The sequence below is a fragment of the Alligator mississippiensis genome, chromosome 5, assembly GCF_030867095.1.
Source record: "Alligator mississippiensis isolate rAllMis1 chromosome 5, rAllMis1, whole genome shotgun sequence".
Classification (NCBI taxonomy): Eukaryota; Metazoa; Chordata; order Crocodylia; family Alligatoridae; genus Alligator; species Alligator mississippiensis.
This window is the reverse complement of record NC_081828.1, coordinates 43,092,987-43,117,728: the sequence shown is the minus strand read 5'-3', so window position 1 is coordinate 43,117,728 and position 24,742 is coordinate 43,092,987. Positions and strand designations below refer to the sequence as shown.

The window sequence follows — 24,742 nt, the reverse complement described above, 5'->3', positions numbered from 1 at the left end:
ACCTGCATGCTTGTTAGTTAGTTTTTTCTCATAGTTACTTGCAGAGTTTAAACTGTCAAGACAAGGAGTATCATTTTTGGAAAGCACCTGGTGAATTTAATAAATAATTTGACCAGGAGCAGTTTGCTGCTGGCGGTTGCTTGAGTTGGCTCATTTTATGTTGATACCTTCTTAATTGGGAATTCCCATGTTGAGAACTCGATTGCCAAAACCTAATAGTTAATACAGTAGGGGTGATGTACTGAAGCTTGGTATTGGAGAATACATTTATCAGGAGTCCAACACACCTCAACAAATTTTCCTTTCCCTGCCATTCCTTGAGGTCATAGCCAAATGAAATTTGACTGTGCTGAGAGTTTCTGTCAATGGTCCTTTGCAACACAGTATTTGAGTCTTCTTGCATGCTTGTAAATCCAGAACAGCTCTGTTTTTAAAGTAAACTTGAATTTTTTTCCATCTTTTTTCCATTGGTTTTTATGCTGGATTTTAATCCAAGTGTGTGTACATTCCTTCTAGGTTATGCAGCACCCTACTGAAGGAGGTCAGGTTCTGAGCCTTTTCAGTAATATCAAGGAAGCTACAGCCAAAGTAGCAGAGATATGGATTTTCTCACTGTCCAGTCAGCCCATAGACCATGAAGACAGCACTATGCAGGCCAGCCAGAAAATCAAGTCTACAGGTAAGGAGGGTATGCCTTCCTACTGGAATTCAGCCCCTTTCTACCTTCTACACCATTTTTTCCTTCTAACAGTTCCAACTTCTACCTTAGTCCTGCCCTGAAGGACCCCTAGGAAAACTGTATTTTTGTAATATAAATGAGAGAGAAGACTTGGATCAGACCTGCCATGCCCCTGCCAACAACACCTTGTTCCCTTTACTGTTATGTTAAATGCCCTTCACTCTCTTGGTCTTTGGGATGAGGACTGCTGGGTTTTGTTTGTAAAGCACTGGCTATAGTGAATCCCAGCTTCTGTGTGTGATCTGTGAGCACAGCAGAAACAGTAATGGGCAACTTCTTGTATTTTTGTGCTAACCAAAATACAGACTTCAAGGACAACAAGGAAAGAGGAACAAAACGTGACCAGTCTTCTTTTAAATGGTGGTATAGCCTGGAGAAGGTTTAACAGAGCAGGTGGCCAGAGAAAAGAGAGCCCAAGTTGAGCACCTTGGGAGAGTCAGCTTTTTTCTGCTCTTCCATATTCACAAAGAGTGCAAATCCTCACCTATCCAGGCTTTTGAGACCTTGGTCACCTCTGGTCTGAGTCTGTTCTTATGTGGTACTAGAGTAGATCTCTTTCCCCAAGGCAAGCATGTAAATTTTGAACACTTGGATAACAGGCTTTGGTAGGCTTTTGTAACTGGGGGAACTTTCATAGTTCTGTACCCTGAAAGTTATTTTTCATGTGAACTTGAGTGAAATTCCAGCTGGAGTGAATGAGTTCCTTGGACAAGTCAATACCTGTTTTTGCTAGTCCTATAGCTAAAATTTATACCCGGTGAGAGAATTCTGAGGCAGGAATGTGAGTATAGGGTTACAGGACCAGGCCCTTGGTCTTAGATTCCCTGGTTTGTTGCACTATACACATTTCCCCATCATGAAGGAATTGTAGAAATCCCATTGTGGCGAGTCTGCTGGTGGTACCATCTATGATAGAGGCATTGCACTCTGAGCTTGCTACAATGTCTAAGTCGTATCTATTGACTCCTGTTCTCCACCTCTTTAATAATGTTGTTTGGAACATATATTACCACAAGCCAATAGCAGGCTTGCTGTACATGATTCATAGATTGTTAGGGGTTGGAAAGGACCTCGCAAGATCATTGGGTCCAGCCCCTGATAAAAATATAAAGGAATTTTCTGCAGAAACAAAGTACAAACAGGAAGTGCACCCATCAGTTAAGAACCAGTACACAAATACAATGGTAGACCATGTGCTGACTCTTCTTCGCGAAGTTTTGGGGGTGTGTGAGAACTTAAGGGAATAGAGATCTACCAGGGAATGATGTCACTCTTTAGTGTCCATGTCGCTGTTATGGGTAAATTATCTTGGGCAGGTACACTGGAAATTCTCCATTTAAGTTAAATGGACAAAGATGTATTTCTGCTTTTCATTGGCCACTTATGAGTTCCTTTTTTTTAAATAAGGTAGGGAGGAGGATGGGGGACAAGTACTTACTCATTTGTACAGATTTCACGGCATGATCTGTAGTCTCTGGCATCTGTCATTGCTCACTTGCATAACTTTTAGTTAGTCCTGCACAAAATAAGCTACTCTTTGTAAATAGGCTTACAGTAAGATTCTGCAGTAATTGATATAGGACAGCCTCTATAGATTTTACGTAAGATAATGTTCTGCTTTTTGTTATTATTGGCTATGAACTAGCTTTGTGAGCATACATCCTGGATGTTCAGTGAGTGCAGGAGAGCTTAGTTTTCATACACATGAGTCTTCCTTTCACATGACATCTACTGAGCGACAGGATAATGTTTTCATTCTGACCTCTAGATGAGAGGTGTAAGTGTGGAAAGCCAGGGCTTCCTGCTTGCAGAGATGCACCCTGGAGAATCCCCAGGATGCATCTCTGTAAGAGGGGAAAGCTGGGGGGTGCTTCTAGGGGTTGCGTGGTCCCATACTGTGTGGGAATTCCTGGAGCACACAGGATTGGGCCCCTTAAGGCTTGGGAGCTTCTGCCCAGAGCACCTGGAGAGCATTATGCTTACATTCTCACTCCATAAACCAAATAAACACCTTCTTCAGTAAAGCAGCAGAAACTGTTACCTCCTTCCCACCCCACAAATTTTGGGCATTTGAGGTGTGACAAGGCACAGAGACATCTGTTTGCTTGGCCTTTGTGCCACTAAGAATTTTTATGGCAGCATAAAGGTGACATCTGTTTCCACCTGTTATCTCTAGCAGCTTCACCTTCATGAGCGTTTTTTTTTTACTTTTATAGGCACTGTCCGTCACCTTAGAGTAGGGGTGTCAAACATATGGCCACAAGTGGGATCCAGCCTGCAGAACCTCTGTCGGGCCCCCTGGGCTACCGGCAGGCCAACAGAAGTTGCAGGGTGTGGCCTGCAGCAGAATCCAGGGCCCTTTGGCTTTGCTGGGCATGACCATCAGTGGCAATAGCTATGCCCCTGGACTCGCTGCTGCCACCAGATACCTTGCTGCCAGAGTGGTCATTGCAGCAACCCACACACCCTGGGGTGGCTCTGGCTGTAAGGAGACCTGTGGTCTGATTCTGGCCTGGTGCCTCAGGCAAGTTTGATACTACTGCCTTAGAACACTTATTATTTCCCCAATCTCTTGGAAGTTCTGGCCTTTTCTGTATAGTGTAGCAAAGTAGTTGTCTCCTGAGACACCTCTGCTCTTTAACTTCAAGGATGCTAACCGGTGTGACTTAACATTTGTCCTCTGTACTCCAGAGAACTAAAGCCCTCCTGCTCCATTCTTTCTAAAGGGGATTTCACAAGGCTTTCTGCTGTTCCCTTACAGATAACTATTCTGAAGAAGAGTATGAGAGCTTCTCCTCTGAGCAAGAAGCTAGCGATGATGCTGTCCAGGGACAGGTACTATATGAGGAGTTGCTGTGCAATGAATTCCTTTTTTTTTTTTTTTTTTAAGAAGGGCTTCAATTCAACAATGATAGAGAGGCCATGCTTAACTTTAAACTGTATACCTAAATGATCCAAAAGTAACACCCACCATTTGGCTCTGAAGGACAAGCCATCTGCAATGGCAAGGCTAAAGCCAAAACATACAATACTGTGTTTTTCATATTGTGGTTTGTTGGAAGCTCTTATGAGTTCAACCTTTTTTTTTTTTAAACACCTGACTGGTATCCAATACAGAGAACTTATACAAATTTTCTTTCTCTTAGTAATTAATGCTGATCAACTTCAAAACATATTTAAAATAGTAAATGTATTAAAAAGAAAGGATTGAAGGAACCTTTCGAGGAGTATAAACAGTTGCATCCTAACAGCTTATATCATTATTATTCCAAATCAGCAGTATAAATGAATCTGTCCATACTCTCATCACTAGGATGAATGCGGTGAATTTATACCTCCCAGGGCTGCTGTACTTAGCTCCGTGCAAACCCAGTTCCCTATTTTAGAGACATTCTTTGCCATTATAGCAGCCAGAGTCTGTCTCAAGTGAACGTTGAGAATATAAAGAAAGAGAGTAGTTTTGGGGAAGCACTAGCATATCGCATAGTGACATGTACCAGCTGTTTGAGCTCTGGCTGGTGAGTAACATATTGCATCCCTAGGGCTGAATGTTCTGACTCAGCTCTTTCTCATTCCTGAATGAACGCAACCCCAGTCTCTGGCTTGTTCCCTCTGTTCTGAACCCAAGGTTACATATGTTCCCTCTACAGCCCTTCCAATCCCTACTGACAAGACCTACAAGTACGTGGTCTGATCTGTACTCTCCCCACCCCTGCTGTATATGGCCACATACTGTTAAACTCCCTGATGCATAAAATGCTGCATAAAGGAAGCATTGTGCGAAACAGCTCTTGTGTTTTCCTGAGGCAGGTGTAAAGACCAGACTTTCTTTTCCTGTTCAGGATTTGGACGATGATGAATATGAGCTGGGGAAGCCAAAGAAGCAGCGGAGATCGATAGTAAGAACGACGTCCATAACCAGGGTCGGTGGAAATTAGTTTTACTAACACTGTGAAGGGGTTTTGGCCAGGATGTGCATGCCTTCCAGGGAGCTACAGAGCTAGACCTACAGTGAGCCCAATGGCAAGATCAGAATTGTTTGTGCAAGGTGGGGAATCCTTAAAAGGAAGTGAGCCAAGAACCCACCAGATTACTGTGGAATTGTGGGGGAGGGTGACCTTGGCTCTACATATGTTTGCTACCTCTAAAAGGAGAGAGCTTGGGTGAAAAGCAGCCATGAGTCCCATGTACATACAAAGCCTCACTTGTAACCTTCAGTGGAGCAGAGACTTTGTTGGTCCCTCTGCACAGGGTTGAATTGCATTCCTAGAAGAGGGTTTCAGAGTGGACCAGGCAAATCAAACGTGGGACAGGAAATGGGCCCAGTTAATAAAAGAGACCAACATTTATGGAAATGTGCCTGTTCAGTCCAGATTGAAGAAATCTGCCTATGCTGTTGGATTGTTCGGTAAATAATTGGCGGTACCAGACTATCATTAACTGCATGTTTGGGCATCCTTTACTTCAGCATGGAACCAGAACTTCTGCCTTGGATTGTTCATTACCTGTGCAGTTTTGATGTTGCCTGAACATAACTTTATTTTGCTTACGATAATACTGAACATATTAGTAACTTCAGCCACCTCAGCTGCAGAAACCATGGAATAAATTGGATTGACCACTAAACCTACTCTTGGTTGAAAAAAAAAATCTACCTTTGTTACTAAATGTTTTTAACATCCAAACTTCCTGAGGACATCTGGAATCAGGCCTAATATGGCTGGAATTTGCCATCCAAAGACAGTCCCTTAAATATGGATCAGAAAAATGACAAGTTTTAGGATCTTCTGACAGTCTGTGACTGACCAGGACAACATACAAGTCCCTGAACACTGGAATATGCAGCTTTCTTTGTTTTTCACAAGAAAACAACTTATTTCTAGCCTTGGCAGCTAAGTAGATCTGGAAACCTGCAGTGCCTCAACTGATAGAAAAAGCAGCTTCCTTGAGTTTTTCTGTTCTCTCTTTTCTGTAAGGGAGCATCCTTACCTCTGGTAAAACTAAGACAAACTACTTCAGAGGTAGAGAGATACTTGAGGAGGTGGGGGAAAGAGGGCAAGGAAAGGAAAAGGTGGGAAAAGAAAGAAAGAAGTTTCAAGCTGCTTTTCACAAGCACCCAGAATACACAGACGTAAAAAGCAGGGAGTGGAATTATTAACTTGGATTTACCATTTGGAGTTAAAGGCCAAGCTGTTTGTGACCAGGATGGTCTTCCCGAGAGTTATGCCAGTGAACAGTCTGTATCAAGGCTCTTCTTTCACTTGTGTTCTGTCCTTATGCCACCTTGAGCATGTAGTCGCAAAAACAGACAGCTTGCATTTCCTGAGTCTTGGTAAGCATTCACTGTTTTGAGGAGGACTGTATAAGGCTTCCAGTAGAAATTAAGCAAAACTCAGCACTTGGAGTTTTAATGATTTGAGTCAGCAGCGTGTGTATATAGGAGGAGGTTGGACTGGATGTCTGTGGAGGTCCCTTCTGGCCCTACTTCTTTTTATGATTCTGTGAACACTGACATTGAAGCTCAGCCAAACCAAAAAACATCTTTTCAGTCCCTCCAAGTTTGCTACAGCTCTGCTTGTAAAGCTGTAATGAACTACAGATCCTTGCTATGGAAATGGCTTTCTAGTCATCCACTTGAGAGAGGGAGAAGAAAGGAGGAGCCTCCCTCAATTGAGACTTGGCGTAAAGAAATAACTGATTACTGGGAGAAAGCATTGTTCCCTTATATCTGTACCCTGGAACCAAGCAAAACTACTTCTTTGGCTCATGTAGGTACATAAGAAGGCAGAAGAAGGGCCTGCTGTATCTAGCTGATTAGTTTATAGCAAGCCCTTAGTCAGCTTGTGACTAACTGGCAGGCTAAAATTTGGGGCTTTCCACTAAATATATATACACAAGGCTGGCCAAGTGCATTTGGGAACCAGTTGAGCTATAAGGGCTGGGACTAAGCTGGTGCAAACCCAGGATGTCGTGTCCCCTTATTTAGAATGGGATCCTGCTCTGTTTAGTAAGTGATATACAGCTTACAAGGAAAAGCAGCAGTACTCCTTGGTTTGGAGTGTAGTTCATCTGCTTGGAGGGTGTTGCTTTGGTACAGCTGCTTTAAATGTGGTGGTGCTGCTGGCCACCAACAAGGGATTTTATTTATTTATTTACTCATGCCATATTCACATAGAAGTGTTTTTTGACTTACAGCAACAAAACTTCAAACAGAAAGTGGTGGCGTTGCTGAGAAGGTTCAAAGTGTCTGATGAAGTAAGTGAGGAAATGCACATTTACACTGCAATTTTTTTAAACTGCTTTTGACGGTATTTTGCTTAATTGGCTTATTTCCTGCATTTTTTTTAAATTTTCGCTCTCACTTTTTTTTTTCTTGCTTCCATTTTTGTTTTTAATCATGCAATTGGAAGTGTCCCAAGATCGCAAGAGACCTTGGCCTAAATGCTATTGTTCTACTTGGTTCCTGTATATGGCTGCCTGGGGACTAATTTTTAAAATGCAATCAAAAGTGGCATACAGCTGGCATGCAATTTTGCTAACAGATCTCAGCAAACACTTTAGGCTAAGTACAGACGTTTGGGGAGGTTCAATCAGGTTCAAATTGGGTTTCAAGTGGCTGCCCAATTTAAACTTAGCTTGTCTTGGTGCTGATCTTACACTTACAGACCCAGTCTCAGTGCCTGGAAATCTGTCTAAACCTGAACTGTAATAGAGATTCCATCCACACAAACCAGTTTAAAAATTGTAGAACCTGGTTTAAAATGAACCTGGATCTTTGTAGTATCAGATTAATTAGATTTAGGTTAATCTGGTGCATGGAACTTCTGGCCACTTCCCTTGGGCAACCCCAGGGCTGGGAAAACCCAGCCACTGGCCCCAGCCCTGGGGCTGCTCTTTTCACTCCCCCCACTCCATTCCCCCATGCATTGGTCTGTTTTTGGGGATTTTTTTGGCCTGCTCCCCATCCCCCTGCCCCATCCCCCAGTTAGCCCTCTCAACCTGTCATACAAGCCACTCTGGGCACAGCTGCTTTTATCAATGTTTGCTGCTGTTGGAGCCAAGCAGGTAAGTCCCAGTGGCGGGAGGGGAGGGGGGGGTGTAGATTTGCTGGGGGGTGACCCCACCAGACTCCCCCCTGTCCCCCCCCAGTTCATGCCTGCTCCCAATCCCCTGGCAGACCCCCAACCGCCTCACTAGCCCTTCCCATCTTGATTTTCCTGATACCAGGCATCCATTTTGAATCTGTTTAACTTCTCCCTAATGCCACAGATGTCTGTTCTTAGCCTTATGATCACAAACTAGTGCATGCATATGTGACCCTTTTAAAGACCTTTTATACTTATTAAGTTTGGTTGCAGCTTGTTTTCTTCATACTATAAAAGTTGAATGGACTATGCAGAGTTTTCATGGAATCATCTACCAAATATGTATATAATGAAAAATGAGACCATTTGAAGAAAAATACAGAAGACTAAGAAACTTACTTTGAAAAAAAGCAGACGCAACACAGCAGCTTGGACTGTACAGTTACTCTTAGGAAGAGGCCAAATAAAGCAAGTACCCTTCCCAGGACCTTATTTTAACAAGTGCTGTCAATTCCTTTTGGTCCTGCATATGAAAGGAAGCTCATGAGTTTGTGTTAGATCCTTGTCCAGTTTGCAGATAAAACAGTGAACTTAGTCAGAAGGAGCTGCAGTTATCTGGTGAAGGTTGGGTTATGCTCTTGAGAGGACAAAGTGCATACATGTTCCACTTCTGATAGTGGGACCCACTTTCGAATATTCTGTTATGTTTATAAAAGTAGTGAACCGATATTGTAATAAGTTATAATGTTTTCTATGCATCTTTAAGCTCTCAGGTAAATCAGTTCCTTAACCATACTTTTTACTAACCATGCTTAACCATTTACTGAATGCATTGCTCATTTTTTTTGAACATGTTTAAAATTGGCATTAATCTCTACAAACTAAAAAAGAAACCCACATACAGAGCATGGCCCCAGAATTGGTCTGTGAAAGGTGCCTGACTTTGGTTATCAACCCGAAATACCATCCTCCTGCACTGCAGTAACTGTGTGAACAGAGGTGTGGAATCAGTCTTCTAGCTATTAAAGCAATGCCTTGTTTTATCCATATGTTCTATGCTTAGGTTCTGGATTCAGAGCAGGACCCAGCAGAGCACATCCCAGAAGTTGAGGAAGACTTGGACCTTCTGTATGATACACTGGATATTGAAAACCCCAGTGACAGTGGTCCTGAAATGGAAGACGATGATAGCGTCCTCAGCACTCCTAAACCAAAGTTAAAGTAAGTATGGGGGGGGGGTGGCATGAATGTCTAGTAAAAATTTGGTATAGCTTTGCTACAAGAGAAATCAATTGGTCCAGAGATTGAGCAGTTTAACTGAATGCTTCTCAGCATCCACTTCCTGTCAGGCATTTGGAATCTGAGAGAAAAGAAGGGGAAGGATAAGGATTCAACCCACTTCTATACAGCTTATAGCTGCAGGTCACATGTGTGCCATTCATACTTCTATCTTTTCCTCCTTGATGTGACAATAGAGAGCAGCACTTATTGTAATTACAGCTTGAAAGACTTGAATAGAGGAGAGTTATATGTCTTATGCCTGACAGCCCTTCTCTCCCTAGAGCCTATTAAATGCTCTTTCAGGTCTTTTCCATAATGTGCCAAATGCAGGATGGATCTACATTGTCTGTTTAGACTTTTGCCTGATGTGCCAAAATATCTACTGACAATAAGGGGAACTGAGAGCCATATAAACGCATCACTTCCCCCTGCATGGGAAGAGGAAGAGAGAGGCACTAAATAGAGTGGCAGATTTGATCTCAGGGAGGAGAGGGGCTAAGACACATGTCAGTTTTTCTTCAAAACAGCTGGAGAGGCCTTATCTGGGAGGAAGGTTTTCAACAGGAGATCAAAAGCAGGCAATGAGCAAATGGTATTGTGGAAAGCAATGAGGCAGAAGCATTTGGTAAATGGTGAAGAAGATGCGACTGTAGCTTATGAAGATGGACCCCTGGTAGCTTTTTAGGTAGCTTGTGTCAAGTGTTTTCATGAAAGCAAATCAGAGTTGGGGTGGTAAATGACTTGACTGCTTATAGCGAAATGCAGATCATTTAATAATCTGGAGCAGCTGGATCTACATCTTTAATGTAATCAGATACTAGGTTTTGCGTTTTGGAACCTAAACCCTTAAAGATTGGGGCACTGAATCATGGAAACATGACTGGAAAGGATGATGGGGCAGTGGTAGATCCCTTGAGTTCTTGTGCTTAGTTGAGTGGTGCGGTGATTTAAGAGACCAGTTTTGTCCTAGTATATGAATAGTGAAATATTGTTTAAATCGGGAGTAGGCACGCAGAGGCATTTTGCTTGGCACATGTGCCTTGGAGCTGGGGCTGCACTGCCACAACAAGGGTAAGGCTTCTCCTGGCTCCCCCCCCCCCCCATCCATCCCTACTATGCCAATGTTTTGCTAGTTGAGGATGCAGGTGTTTTTGACACTCTACCCAAAATGTTGCCAACACTTGGTTTAAATGGAAGAAGATACTGTGTCTACATGAAGTGTTTGGAGACCACTCTTGCAGTATTGTTCATACCAGAACTGGAAACCTGCCTTTAAGAGGATGTTAAAAACTTGGTATATGTCTAGAGCTGACTTTTGCAGGAAATATACCTCAAGTAAAACTAAAGCAGCTCAGTCCCAGAAACCATCACTGCATCTCATCTTAATGTTTTGGTAAACCAAGTTTCTACTTGGGGGAGAATATTTGATGAGAGGGTCCCTTTTTAACATACCAAAAGGCACATGGGAAGCAATGGCTGGAAATCAAAGGAGATGATGGGGTGCTTTTTTTTTAACACCAAAGATAATTTTAACCATCAAAGCAGATTACTGAATATTGTGGCTCATTCACAAGTGATGGGGCTTGATGCAGGCTTAAAGCATGAAGTTCTGTCATGGGTCCTCACAGGGGGTCAAACCAGAAGAATTTTATAGAAAGTGGGAAAATATCATGATTTAAAAAAAAAAAATTTTTTTTGTCAAGTTCAAATGCATTTTTAATTTGTTAATCATTTGGAAGAAAATGTTAAACCAGTGACCTCTTCTCAGTTTAATTAATTTAAAAACTTCTCTTATAAAAACACAAGGCAAGCTTCTTTAACCTTTTAGGTCATGCATTATAGATATGGCACCTTGTCATCTACTACATTACATAGCTGTATCTTTTTTAATAGAGTGAATGCTAGCATATATTTGTCAGAACATCTGTATTCCTGGTTTTGTTGTGCCCAGGGGTTTTGCATTAATTTAGCATTGGTTTCAGGTTAGCAGAAATGCTTGGTTTACTTCTGTGGTTGATTTGTCAACCATCTGATGTCTTTCAGAGTGTAGCTCCTAGGGTAGACTTCAGAAAGTAATGCTGTGAGAGAATATGGTATTTTCCAATTAAAAACTACCATGTTCTTTTAGATAACAGTGCACTTGAATGTAGGATGTATCCACTCTTTCTGACTCTGTAAGAAAAAAAAAATTAACAGACACATCTGTGAAGCATATAAAAGTTTTTTTTAAATTCAGAATTAAAATTCAAGCAAGCCATTCTTAGAAGAAGCATTTAATGTCTGAATGCATCTTTGTGTTCTTCAAAATTCCAATTTTCATTCAAGGATTTCTGACTTACTAAATGATTAACCAGGATTTATATACCGTGTTATAACAGAGTGAAAAAGGCTAGAAATCAAGGATCTGAATAAATCTAGATTAAGCAGTAGAAATGCATTTATGTCCATAGTTACAGCTTCTCTGCTTTGTTCACGAAAATGGCAGAATCTTGTATAAAAGCTGTAGGCATATATAACCTATCCATTTGTCATGCTCTAACCGTCATGCTAAACAGCAAGAATGAACTTTTAGTTACTTACCCAAAGTTTGTATGAAAAAAAATTAAAATAGATTTTATTTCAATTTGGTGATTGTATGTATGGGCTCATGATTGAAGCTTGTGTTCTTAAATGAATATATCCCGTTGTGATAGTTCCTGATTGCCTTAACATCTCTTATATCTGTAGTAGAGCAAAGTCTCTGTCATTTTTAGACTGTCTCCAGGAGGAACCAGAGTTTCAGGCACAGGATTGGGAGAAGCATAAAGGAGCAGGAGAGAGTAGTAGTGAGAACAGAGGGAATTTGCACTGCAGTGGAGCATAGAAATACCCAACTAGGTCTGAAGTAGTAGTTCATATGATAGTAGTCTAGCCAGAGCAGCATGTTACTTGATGCAGGCTGACTTGACCTAGTTCTCAGTGTAGCTTTGGGACACCAATGTAAGAAAGGAAAGAGGCTTTCCAAGAATAAGGTATATGGGGGAGAGGGGATAAGAGTCAGAATTCTCTTGGAGGGAAAGGATGTTTAGGAATATCCAGGTAAAGGAGTAGTGGTTACAACCATGTAGTACAAACATCAAAGGAAGAAGGAGATCATGAAGGAGAGGACTTATGAGTTACAAGGAAGGAAAAGAGGCAGTTTCTCCATATCCCTCCCTCCCCACCCTTTCCCCCACCAAAGGTCACACACTCTTCCTGGTAAATAATTCAGGGTGGGAAGGAGAACGCCAGAGAGAAGCATGGTTAAGGATCCCTAGGTTTGCTAAATACACACTGAGAATGGAGGCTGGGGCAGGTAGTGGTGAGCTGTGATCACCTTGATAGAGGGAGAAGAGGATGGTGAGGGAAGGTGCAGTAGGGACAAACATGATAAATTGTCTTTGAGGAGGATTTGGAACAGAGTGAATTCATGGAGGGCTGATGTCACCATCATGGCCTGTTGCAAGGTGAAGATGGGTGTGGACATGTAAGGACAGAGAAGGAAGAAGAGGATAGAGCTGGCTTTCCCACCCCCATGCTTTGTAAATAAGCACCCATTGTAAGAACAGCCCTACTAGGTCCTGCAGTGGCTCAGTGACAGAGTAAGGGGAAAAACATGTATTCTGACTCCCATTCCTAGTAATCTTTCTTTTCCATGATCCCATCAACCCAAGTGGGAAGTGCTAACAAACCCCACTTAAACCTGTGAGACCATCCAAAAACTGAGTGCCTTTAAATGACTTGATGCTGCAGTCCTGGCCACAAACATTTCAAAAGTGCATCATCATGTTTTCTGCTCATTTTGTTTTAGACCTTACTTTGAAGGCCTGTCACACTCCAGCTCCCAGACAGAAATTGGTAGCATCCACAGCGTCCGGAGCCAGAGAGAGCCCTCCAGTCCTGTAAGTCATATTTCTAGGGTAGTATTTATCTGCAGGTGATAGTACAATAAACAGCAGGGATTACTGTGTCCACCTGAACGGCGTTGTTGCATTGTAAATCAACATGTCAGTGAAAAAGATCAACCTGCCATGTAGCCAGATGTTCTTAGCCTTGAAGCTTGAGCTGTGCTGTCATTAGTGATATTTGCATTCTATGTGTATAACAAAATGCTAGGCGAAATGACCGCCATGTCAAGGAAAGAAGGTTCAATAATTGGGGTTTTTTTGTTCTTTTCTGGCAGTGGGGAAGCAGGTTCACATGCTGAGGTTGCTGCAGCATTAATGTAAATGTATTGCACATGTTGTAATAAACCTCCAGGGGAGTAAATGAGCCTAGATTCAATTCCACATTTAAGAAAAACAGATAGTGTTCCCTGTGTGTAGTGTGAACAAACTCATATGGTAGGAACCTTTGATCCTTGCAGGAAGGCATCTTCACAGCAGAGGAGTATAGTTGAAAACATTCCTGTAGCAATGTCTTCTGGAGTAGTGCATGCCTCATTTGTCCCCTTGGGGATGGGGTTGGGCAGAGGAAAGAGAACCATCTGAAGTAATTTTGGAAGTAGGTCCCATTCCTATTTTAAGATAATTCCTTGACTTCCATAGGCAGAGCTTGAAACCGCCTGCCCTGGTGTATATCATGTTATGCTTTGCTTATTAGTCAGGGATATTATTTTGATCCAGTTTTAGGGCATCTTTACACATGTAAGTGCCACAGCACCGGGCACTTTGTTGCTTGCAGTTGTGCAAGCGGTGAAATGCGCCTCAGCACGCAGAAAATGGCGGCAGTCCACTTTTGAACTAAAACACATAGAAGGTGTTAGTTCAGGAGTGCACTGCTGCCATTTTCTCCACACCGACATGTACTTTGCCACTTATACAACTGCAAGCAATGCGGCATCATGCCCATCAGCTCGTGTGTAGAGCAGACTTAATTAATCGAGTCTGTTCCAATGCGCCGGAGGCATGAAAATGTATGTATATAAATGCCCTTGGGTTTTAAATCTCTATTTAGAGACTGAATTCTCAGAGAGGCAGGTCTTAGTCCATTAAGGACCTTACTTAAGAACAGTATGTTGAATTTGATCCAGGAGTATTCAAGAAACTAGTGGAGTTGGCAGAGCCCTGGGATAACGTTTCCATTACATGGAGGTGTGTAATCTCTGGAAGTGTTTAGTGTTTAACTCCAGGGTAATACTGTGATATGAAAACTATTGCAAATAGCTCTGAGGGTATTTGAATCTCTGCAGGAATGGGAATGTTGTCTGTTGCTGTTTGCCAGGTTCTCTTGCATTACAACTTCATCTTTCAGTGCTTTAAAATTGCTTATTTCCATTAAATTTCTCTTATTACCCGCAGATGTTTCAGTTTTGAGTTCTTAGCCAAGGATTCAGTAAGGTAACACCTTCATAAAAGGAAGCACTCCAGTTCTTGTATAAATACTACCCAACAACTCTGCATTATAAACTATGTCCTGGAAGCAGCAGCTGCAAAATGCATCTCTACTAGAAGCATTGCATGCTTGCATGCACACACTATGCTTTCTGACTGCTGTCTCTTTCAAAGCAGGTAGAAGTGCCTGAAAAAGCAAAGAGTCTTGGAAGCAAGCATCCAAGCAACAGCATCTCTGACACTGTGTCTTATGTAAGTTTCAAAACTCATTCTGTGATGTTCATCCTGGTAGTTTCAGTATTTGGATGCACTGTCTGGGATTTGTCCACCTCTGGGAGGCCAGAGTCTCTGAAAATGAGAGCTTCCCTAAGGGGTTGCACATTGCTACCCAAAATCACTAGTTACTTTTAGAAAAATCTTTGTGTCTGTTTCTTTTGCCAAGGGAAATGAATGAGGAACCAAAAAATTAGCATTAAGGTTGTGATGTCTCTTTGATATTGAATACTGAAATTCAGAAACTTTGTAGAGTTAAGGAGTTTCTTCTGGTGGTTGGCCTCAGCAGCAGTACTATTTCCCTTGCTCAATAAAACATGAAGGTGATTGATTTCTATTTATAGCCCATTTCAGATGCATGTAATGTGACTGAACTGTTGATGAGAGAGAACATTGAATTTTTAGAATTCCAGGCCTTTGTTTCATAGTTCTGGTGCTCTGTTAAATTCATACATAATTAGATCCCTGAAATGTCCTGTGAAGGCTGCAAATCATTTTTGCAGTTTTTTATGAAATGCAAAACCCTTGGCCCTTGATTTGCTGTTGACATGGAAAGCTTTGTTTCTTACAGTCCTATGTCCTCTTAATGGTCGTCTTTTATGGTCCTCTCTTATGAATATTTTCTTTTAGCCAATGTAAGTAACTTTGCAGCTTTACTGGAGAGAAAAACCAGACCTCTCAGTTAGGACAGGTTGGGAGAGGCTGAATAAGCTTCCAGTCTTTAAGAGTATGCTCTCTAACTGCTGTGAGCAGAATTCACCAGGCTTCCTCTCCTAACCAGCTTGGAAAGATAATAGATTTAAAACCAGCTGCCAGTATTTTAGCTAGTTTTAGGCAATTCCTGTTGGTGTTAGCCGGGGATTTTGCCAAAAGATTTGTCCCTATTTTTGCTAGTTGGCCTTGTCTTCTGTGTCTTCTTCAGTGTGACAGAAATTCCTAATTTAAGGGAAGAGCATGTATGCTCCAGTCTTTCAATGGAGAGTGGATTTCCAATTTTAACCTAGCATTTCTTGCATTCTATTTGTTTCTTTACAAGGACACCTCTGGAGAACTCCAGAGACTTCAGTACAGTCCTCTCCATGCATTCCCTACACAGGTGTCTTGTCCTAGGAGAGAACAGATTCTGCACCCTTTGCAAGGAGCTAGAATCTTTTGCCCCCCTTTGAAGTCATTCATTTGTTCCCTCTGATTGATGTTGGCAAAAATCCCTCTGTCCTTGGTGCAGTTTTCTCCTTGCAAAAAGCCTCTCCCCTTTCTGAATTACCTGTCTGGAACCAGCAGGTGTGGGGAGAGGTAGGACATGCCCTTTTCCCATCAACCACAGCTACCTGCCAACATCTCTTAAGGGGATGGTGCAATTAGCTGATCTGGACAGGCCTGGTAGGTGTACTGGCCAGTCACCACAGTGGTGATGGAAGGGGAAAAAAAAAGATGATTTCATAGGGCTCTTTGCATTGGTATGTCTGTTCATAGGATTCAAATCAGCAAGTGGAGAGCCAGGAGGCTGACCTCCCCATGTCAGACGTCTTCATCGAGAAGCTCCCACCTAGTGGAAAAATCACAAAGACGGAGTCCCTCATTATCCCTTCCACCAGGTAACTTCCATGAATAGCAGTGACAGCAGACATGGTAGCTGTCAGATACCATGGGATGACAAGGCTGCTCTTCATCTTCCAGACTGTGTCCCTTTGTGTTTATTCAGCAAGGACAACTTACCTTTAGGCTCTAGAGTGGTACCCATTACTATAGTCTCTGTGCAGCTCACACTCTTAATGCATTTATCTACCCAACGCCTTGTGATGTTTTGCCATTACCCTGTTGTACAGATGGGGAACTGAAGCATTATGTGACCTTTGGCATGTCCCATTGAGTTTTTGTGGCAAAGCATGGAACTAAACCCAGGGGACTGAAGTTCTAGGCTAGTGTCCATGAACACCATGTGCCCCTGGAGGCTGGGGGGGGCATGGTGACTGCCCACAGGAGGTGGTGGCATGGTGGTGGGGAGCTCCTGCAGGTGACCGCAACGGTGGTGGTGAGCACTGACTGCCCGCAGGCACCTCCTGCAACATCGGCGGTGCTTCTTTCAAGGGGTGTACCACCAATCTCAGGGTGCATGTGCGCCTGCATGCACCCCCTACACGTCACCAATGCTAGTGTCTTTAACCATTGGATCAGGCAAGAATGTCTCCTTTGTCAGACAATGAAGTCTATAGAGTTGGGACTGCTGGGCTCCCCTCTGTACCTCCTTGTCTCAGCCAGCCATCCTGACTTCAGGTCTTTGAGGGGACATGAAGGTGACCATAGATGGATGGAACAAGTCACCTGAAGACTCATCAATGAGTTATGGTAAAGATCATCCTCAGATCGAGGGATTGCCACTGCCAATATAGATAGGTGGGGCTAAAGAAAGGAGAGAGGAGTCTCTCGAGCTTCTTCTGCCAGCCCTATAGACTCTTGAGATGGGGATTGGAGGTTAGATTAGAAAACAAGGTGCAGATGCAAGGTTCAGGGAATCAAGAATTGGAGTCATTCCCTGAAACGCAAACCCAGACTCCTTTTGAAGGGCTGCAGGTTGAATGTCCAAAATTATTACAGTTGCTTTGGGTTGGGTTTCTATCCTCCATGCAGAGATGAGGGTTTATGAAGTCTCTGGGGGTAGGCAGGACTGCAGCAAGCAGCTTTGTGGGATTGCTGAGGTGCTCCAGCTGTTTGCTGTGGCTTTTATTTCTCTTCAGCTGCAGGGGACCAAAGCTATGCTCTAGCTCAGTGGAGAAATGGTGTCCTTCTGAAGTAAAAGGTGTAGCAGACAGCTGAGTTGAGTGTCTTGCCCTTAATTTACCACAGGATACTAAATTAAGTGGGTTCCACTGTAGTCAGGTCTGAGAGAATCCTGGCCCTTAGGTCTAATGGTCGTGTCCCTCCTGACTCTTGGAGCATAGGTGCTCTCCCACATTCTGTAGGTGCGAATGCCAGCTGACAGGTAGTAGTGGCAGCCCTGTTGTATACAGTGAAGTAAGAGGCTGCTTCACCCTCCAGTTCTAGGCAGGTGGATGTCATAGGTTTCATTGGGCTTTTCTTCTGTGGAGGTCAAGGCCACTTAATTGACGTTATTTGATTAAATGCTTTTTTGATATTGCAGCTTAATTGGATGAGCACTATCTATAAATTTAAACCAGTGGGTGCCAACTGGCACTTTTGTTAGCAGCCTTAGAAAAGATGCTAAGAATAGAGCATATCTGGGAATCTGAACTTACCTTTCCTATCCAGAGGTGTGATGGTATGACGGTATCATAGGGCTGAAAGGAACCTCAGGAGGTCATCTAGTCTAGTTCTTGTCTTTGCAAGTTGGGTGATGCTTTTTTGCAGTGCAGTGTGTGGTAGTTTGTATTGCTGCTTCCTATATTGTGCCTAGTCTGTGACTAATGGAGCCTTTAGGCTACAAGGCTGTTTATCCAAAGCTGTTTGTCAACATTGCATTTTCACACAGTGAGTTTTTAAGTGATAGGTTTAGCTGCTGTTTGTCTAACAGAGTAGTTCAGAGTTGCTAGGGACAGAAGAACCAGCGTGGATTTCACTATCATTTCTGGTGGTGGGTCTTGTTCTAAGCAAAGTGCATAGTTGTTTGTGTGATAAGGTAGGCAAACTCCCTTGGCTTTGGAAGTGCAGCTTCTATAGGCACACCCCAGTTAACTTTAAGGTAGGAGCTCCAGTGCTGACTGCAGTGTAGAGCTGGCAGCATAGGCTTCATCCTGGACTGCCAAGACCAAGCAGGACCCTGGATATGTACCCAGCGACTGAATCCTGGGCTGCTAAAGAGGCAATCCTAGTGGTACCTAAACTAGATCAAAACCAGCTGGTGTTATGCCCATCTGTACTGCAGTCCTGTCTCAGCAGTGTAGGCTAACCTAGAATCAAGAGTGCAGTCTCTTTCAGGGGAAGGATGTGAAAGGGCTGCTTGCACTCCAGAAAGTCTTACCTGAACACACTGCACAGAAGCACCTTGTTTGCAGCTCAGGAAAATGCTTCTGGCAAACAGGTTTTCTGCTGCCCTAACAGAAAGATGACTGTGCTGCTGCTGCTGTCGTTTAGCAGGCCAGAAGGGAAGCAAGCTGGCCGTCGGGGGAGAAGCACTTCTTTGAAGGAAAGGCAACCAGTGAGGCCACAGAACGAAAGAGCCAACAGCTTGGACAATGAGCGCTCACCAGATACCAGGCACCACTTGCAGGTGAGAGATGACCTCTACCTCTTCCCCAGCCTTCCACTATTCGTCTCTTCCCAAAACGTGCCCTACAGCATCCTGCTCATCGCTCCTTACCCAGCCCTGTCCTTGCCTGTTGGATATAAGCCTGGCTCTGCTGCTCCAAGGTGGGGGATGGGCCATTTCCCCCCCCCACCCCCCCACCCCACATTCCTGCCTTGCATTAATTAATTGTTTTAGATCCACTAGCACTGGGCTGAAAAACACCAGGGCAAATTACAGCAATAAGAAACAAATGACATTTTAGACCCCCTGAGGAAAAAAAAAAAAAAAGTGAAATAAAGGGAATCGATGAGATGCTCTAGGAGGAGAAAGCAAAATGGAGTGTTCCCAGCAGAGCACCTCCATGCCTCAGACCCTTTTTCAGCCACAGGACTCTGGTTAACATTGGTCCTAATGAGAGAGAAAAATAATTGCCACTTATTATTTAAAAATAGAGCCTCCAAAGCATTTCAGTGTCTAGTAAAAAAACAAAACAAAGAAACCCAAAAAACCGCAAAGAAGGGCAGGACAGAAAAATAACTACTGAACCCCTCAAAGCAAAGAAAAGTCATCCAGAGACTAGGTAGAACACTGTGGCTTTGGGGAGATCTGTGGGTGTCTCCCTTAGCATACAACTTGTGGCGGCCGAGGTGGTAGGCCGGGGCTACGGCCAGTAGCCCGAAATGGCAGGTGGGTACTTTTTGACAGACAGAGAGGAACTAGGCACCGAAGCGTATCGGTTAAACAAAGATTGCTTTACTTACACTGTAGATGATACAATACAGGTAGGCTGAATGCTGACTTGAACTTGAATTACAGTTGCAAAGATGAAACGAGCTAGTTAGCAAGGTATGGGGTATGTCGAGGAGGCCGGTGACGGGGAGTCACTGGTGGATGATCAGTCCACCAGGTTTCCTCAGAGATGTACGGAGTTCGAGCCCTCCGAGTTCGCTCTCTGAGTTCTCCTTCTCCGAGGTGTAATCAGTCCAGGTTCACTCTGAGATACGTTCGGAGTGCGCTGGGTTTAAGTCCCCTACTCTGAGGTATGCGGAGTTCTCCGACGTGGAGACAGAGTTCTCCAAGCTGGAAAGATATGCAGAGCTCTCCAACGTGCTAAGCTGGAGAGATGTGAGGAGTTCTCCAAGTTCTCCGCTGTGGGCAGAAACTGATTTACCTTTTATATGACTAACAAGTCAATCGCTAGTCACTAATATGAATAATTTGGAACCGGCCAATTGTGGTGTGTGTATTTGCATGAAGTTGGCGGGAACTTTTTCTAAAGCTGTGATTTTCCACTACTGTAGCATTTGGTTGCTGGGTTCAGGCATAGTGGAATTTTCCCCTTGTGACCTACTTTTTTGCTGTGATCTACTTTCTCCCTGTGCCATATGTATCAAACCAGATCTATGGAATTTTCCACCATGGCACAGGCATGCAAACCAAATGGGACGTTCCACTATGCCAGGACTGTAATAACTGCTAAGTGAGGCGATGGAACGTGCCAACCTAAAAGTAACAACAGTTGCTAGGCAGATTCCATTGCGTCAGGGACACTTCTCAGTTTGGGTTATGATACGACTCAGCTCCCAGCTTCTGTAACTGGCTCTGATCTGGCATGAAATTCAAAGATTGGTGAAACCCAGTGTATTTCCAAGACCTCTGTAAAGCTGTTGGCTCAGATGTTGGATTCAGCTTTTCCCCATGCTTCATTCTCTTTTGCTCCTTTTTTTTCTTTGTTTTACAGATCCCAAGGAAGACTGTGTATGATCAGTTGAATCACATCCTGATTTCGGATGACCAGCTGCCAGAAAATATTATTCTGGTTAATACTTCTGACTGGCAGGGCCAGGTAAATGCAGAAAGACTGATCCTGAACTCTGGCCTTTTCTGTTGTCAGTCCCTTTCTTTCCTTATACAGGGCAGAAAGAATAGGATTTTGGCTTATGTACTGAACAAATTATTTCCTGAAGTTGTTGTATTTTTTATGTATTGTTGATGGCCAGTAACTGCATTGACAGCATTTGGGTGGTGTGGCTGCAGGCAGATTTATTTTTGTGGAAGAACTCTAAGAGCTTCCTTGACTAGTAATGTGAGCCTTTCCTGAAGTCCTGTGTCTTTCTCCTCTTTTAAATGATATTCTTTGATTAATAAACTAGGTAATTTTTTGCTCCTTGGAAATGGCTGAAGAGCTTTTCTCTCTATTACACTTTGAAGAAATGCAAGGTGCATTGAGGAGGGTATTTGGTTTCTTGCCTAGGATAGGAGTTAGTCTGTCTAACTGCCTCTGGACACGGATTCTACTTGTCCCTGTTGTGAGGTGAAAGATCCAAAGGACACAGTTCTTGTGTGGAAAATAACTGACATGGGAAATTAGTGTGGAGAGACAGGGAAGGTGCCTGGTAGGGGTGAAGTGAAAGGGTCATTCAGATGATAAATTTATCTTCAGCTATCTGTTACTATAAGCATGAATACAAACACATTTTGAGTAAGTCAGTGCTCAATTCAACATTAGGGCACAGTTTCTGAGCACAAGTGAGACATGCAAAAAGGAACCTGTTATTTTTAGAACTTTGAAGTGCTGTACCCAGTACTTCATGCACGTCTGTGAATATTGGCTTAGACCTGAAAATTCAGTGTGTGCAATACATGACTTAGAATTTGTAATGCCTTTCTGAGCTACTACACTACTGCACGTTATTTGGGCAAGAGGGTTGGTTTGTCTTTTTCAGCTCAAATTGTTATTATACAATCGAACCATATTCTTTGCAAGGTTGGATCCCTTACCTCCTGTGAGGATGAGAGTTTGCAAGCTAACTTGGGATATATACAGCAAACAGTTTCTTGGGACCACTATGGTGCTCCAGCTGTTTGCTGTGGCCTTTGAATTAAGTCTGCTGCTTCTCTGATCAGCTGTACAGGACCACTGCATTGCAGAATGGAGAAGCATCACCCTTTGAAGTAAAAGCAACACAAACAGCTGAGCAAATTGTCCTTAATTCTGTAAATAAAGTGGGGTGTGAATCATCCAGTATGAAAAAATCTAGATTCTACTGGGCACCCTTCTCATAGGTATGTATAGCAAGTTAAAAAAAATAAAGTGTGATTATGTGGACTGTAGTTAATAGAATTTGTGTAATATTGACCTTTCTATGGAGAAGGTTGGTACAGCAGTCATGATCTTGCTTGTGGCATTGTGGGACATTGGGTGAGGAAGGAGAGTTCCACCCCAATCCTCCAGGAAGCAGGAAAAGTTTGAAAGCATTGAGGCAGATTGGCATCCGGGACTGGCAGATGTAGAGAATTTAACCAGAACCATGGCTGAGCTATAAACACTGAGGGAAAGGAGTCATGAAACTTTTTCCATTGATGCTTATCAGTTTGCTTGGACAGGGCTGACCAGGATGTTGGGGTAAGCCAGGCATGAGGATTGGTGAGGTAGACTGTGGGAGAGGAGAGGAAGGTAGGACAGGATAACTGTTTCAAAAGACTAAAAAGCTGATGTTCCTTCTCCAGAAACACGCTTAACATGGGCAAGCCCTGAAGCTATGATGCAGATTTGCATTATCCTGGGAGGGATGGTGTATAGTGCTTGCTTAGGAGTTACAGGCTGAAGGCAGTTTGTGAGGTGGAGCCTCAGCAGCATGGGTGTCAAGTAGTGGTGCATACCCCACCCCCCAATGCCTCTAAAATTTGGGGAAGTGCAGGGGGATGTCAGTGATGCAGCTTTAATTCCTCAAACTAACATCTTAAGGAACTGTAGTAGTTCAGAGTCTGTGACGGCTTGTATTTTATGATCAGCAACAGTTTTTGTGGGGAGCATAGGAGCGAGGTCACTCTGCTTATGTAGCAGAAAAATTAATTAGCTTATTCTGTGTAAGGAGTCTTTTGATGTCCTGGAGGCTGGGGGAAGGGAGGGGCAGAGAAAAAATAGGGTCAGTTAGAGACCTGCCCTGAAATTCCACAGCTGTCCCTACTCCCGAGGACACCTTATGAAACATCTGATGATGTCTGTTTTGAGACCCCCTGCTGGGGGAGAATTGGAGCATCTTTAGAGGGCAGTCACAGGACCAGCTAGTAAGATGCAGAGATTTCTCCTACAAGAGGCCTGCTGCTACTAGTGGACAAGGTGTTTCAGGGAAATCTGGTCCTTTTTGGCAGAGCTCTTAACCTGTTTTCTTGTTTTCCCAGTACCTCTCAGATGTGTTGCAAAAACATACCCTCCCTGTAGTCTGCACATGCTCTTCTGCTGATATTCAGGCGGCTTTCAGCACCATAGTCTCCAGGATACAAAGATAGTAAGTTGTGGGGTTTCTGTCATCTTAGCTGTCTTTCCATATGCAATAGAAAAATGTTTATTTCCTGGCTCCAAACATTGCAATTACTTTAAAGTAATCCAGGTAACATATGCTTAATTAACCCTCATGCCATAAAAGAAATGAGTATTCTAACTAGTAATGTGTATAGCTGAGAGATACCGTCCATCTAGGTCTCATCCAGGTCCCAGAGACCTAGCAACTAGATAATCTCTGGAGTATGTTCTGGATATTGAGAGATCTAAGCCATTTTAGATCAAGGAGAGAAGTGTGTTCTCACACCAAGTGTGTCTACTAACCTCAGGTGTGAGATCACTAGCAATAGACAGGTGTCTTTGATAGTCAGTTGCCAGGTGAATTAGGTTTTATGGCCCAGGACTTATTCCTTTTGAAGCCCCTCCAGAAGTCAACAAGCAGTGAGTGTATATCTCAGAACACGTATGTTCCTAAAGAGCAGAAACGCAGCGATGAGTGGACTGCAAGCTTCTTTTCTAATTAATACTATGTGAGCTTACGCCTCATAACTATGCAAAAACTGAAGTAATCTAACCTTAAGATGTGGTACAAATAGATAACAATAGCAAAGCCAACAGTTTATAGAAGATGCAGCAAATTCCTGTCTGGGTCAAGATAGCCATCCTGGTCTCTGTTGTAAAAATTTCCAGGAGAAACTGAGGACCTTGTACCACTCTAGGCCTGTTAATGTGGGTCACTTACTGGTGGAGAATAGATGTCATCTTAACTGAGTGCCTTCCTATAACTCTTCCTGGTAACAGCCACTGTCTGACCAGTGCTGCTCTAGTTTGGCCTTGCCATTCCATAAAGCATTCCTCATCTAAGTTGAAAGGGACAGAGGGGGCAAAAAAAAAAAAAAAAAAAAAGGCATATTGCAAATGCAGCATTGCTTGTCTTACTAACCCTCTTAGTGGCTCCATAGGCTGCTGGGATAAATGGGGTGCCCAGATGGGGCTAACCTGTATATTATCACCTGAGATTGTCGTATGCATTTGAATAATTGCGCTTTACTGTCTGGCAGTTATAAACTGGATTGCTTATACTTGGCAACCTGCTTGATTTACTCTAACATAGATATTTTAGAAGACAATTGAATGTGTTTTCTCTCTCTCTTTTTCCTCTATCTAGCTGTAACTGCAATTCTCAACCTCCAAATCCAATTAAAATTGCAGTGGCTGGAGCCCAGAATTACCTCAGTGCTGTATTGAGACTCTTTGTAGAGCAGCTGTCTCACAAAACCCCAGACTGGCTCAGCTACATGAGGTTTTTGATCATCCCGCTAGGTAAACGTATGGCACTGTTATAGATAGGTGAATAGGTAAAATGTAATGCATGCCCTCTGGAATATCCTTCAAGATGTCTCTCTCTGTGGCTGGTTGTTACGTGAAACAAACGTTGCTTTGTTCCTATTAATTGTTTTCCTGGTACAGTTATAAAATTTATCT

General features: G+C 43.1%; 1 protein-coding gene across 2 annotated transcripts in view; it reads left to right on the top strand.

The window, feature by feature from the left end:
* The window catches only part of PACS2 (phosphofurin acidic cluster sorting protein 2), a 131,271-nt gene that overhangs the window by 54,515 nt on the left and 52,014 nt on the right, over positions 1-24,742 (top strand). Inside the window, exons 5-16 of one of the 2 annotated variants that reach the window (XM_059728261.1) lie at positions 517-679; positions 3,501-3,574; positions 4,582-4,662; positions 6,935-6,994; positions 8,888-9,045; positions 12,935-13,025; positions 14,634-14,708; positions 16,203-16,324; positions 18,822-18,954; positions 20,714-20,818; positions 23,158-23,264; positions 24,426-24,580. In XM_059728261.1, the coding sequence (XP_059584244.1) occupies positions 517-679; positions 3,501-3,574; positions 4,582-4,662; positions 6,935-6,994; positions 8,888-9,045; positions 12,935-13,025; positions 14,634-14,708; positions 16,203-16,324; positions 18,822-18,954; positions 20,714-20,818; positions 23,158-23,264; positions 24,426-24,580 (1,324 nt within the window). Of the gene's footprint in view, positions 1-516; positions 680-3,500; positions 3,575-4,581; positions 4,663-6,934; positions 6,995-8,887; positions 9,046-12,934; positions 13,026-14,633; positions 14,709-16,202; positions 16,325-18,785; positions 18,955-20,713; positions 20,819-23,157; positions 23,265-24,425; positions 24,581-24,742 lie in introns of both variants that reach the window. The other variant, XM_059728260.1, reaches the window with a different exon arrangement.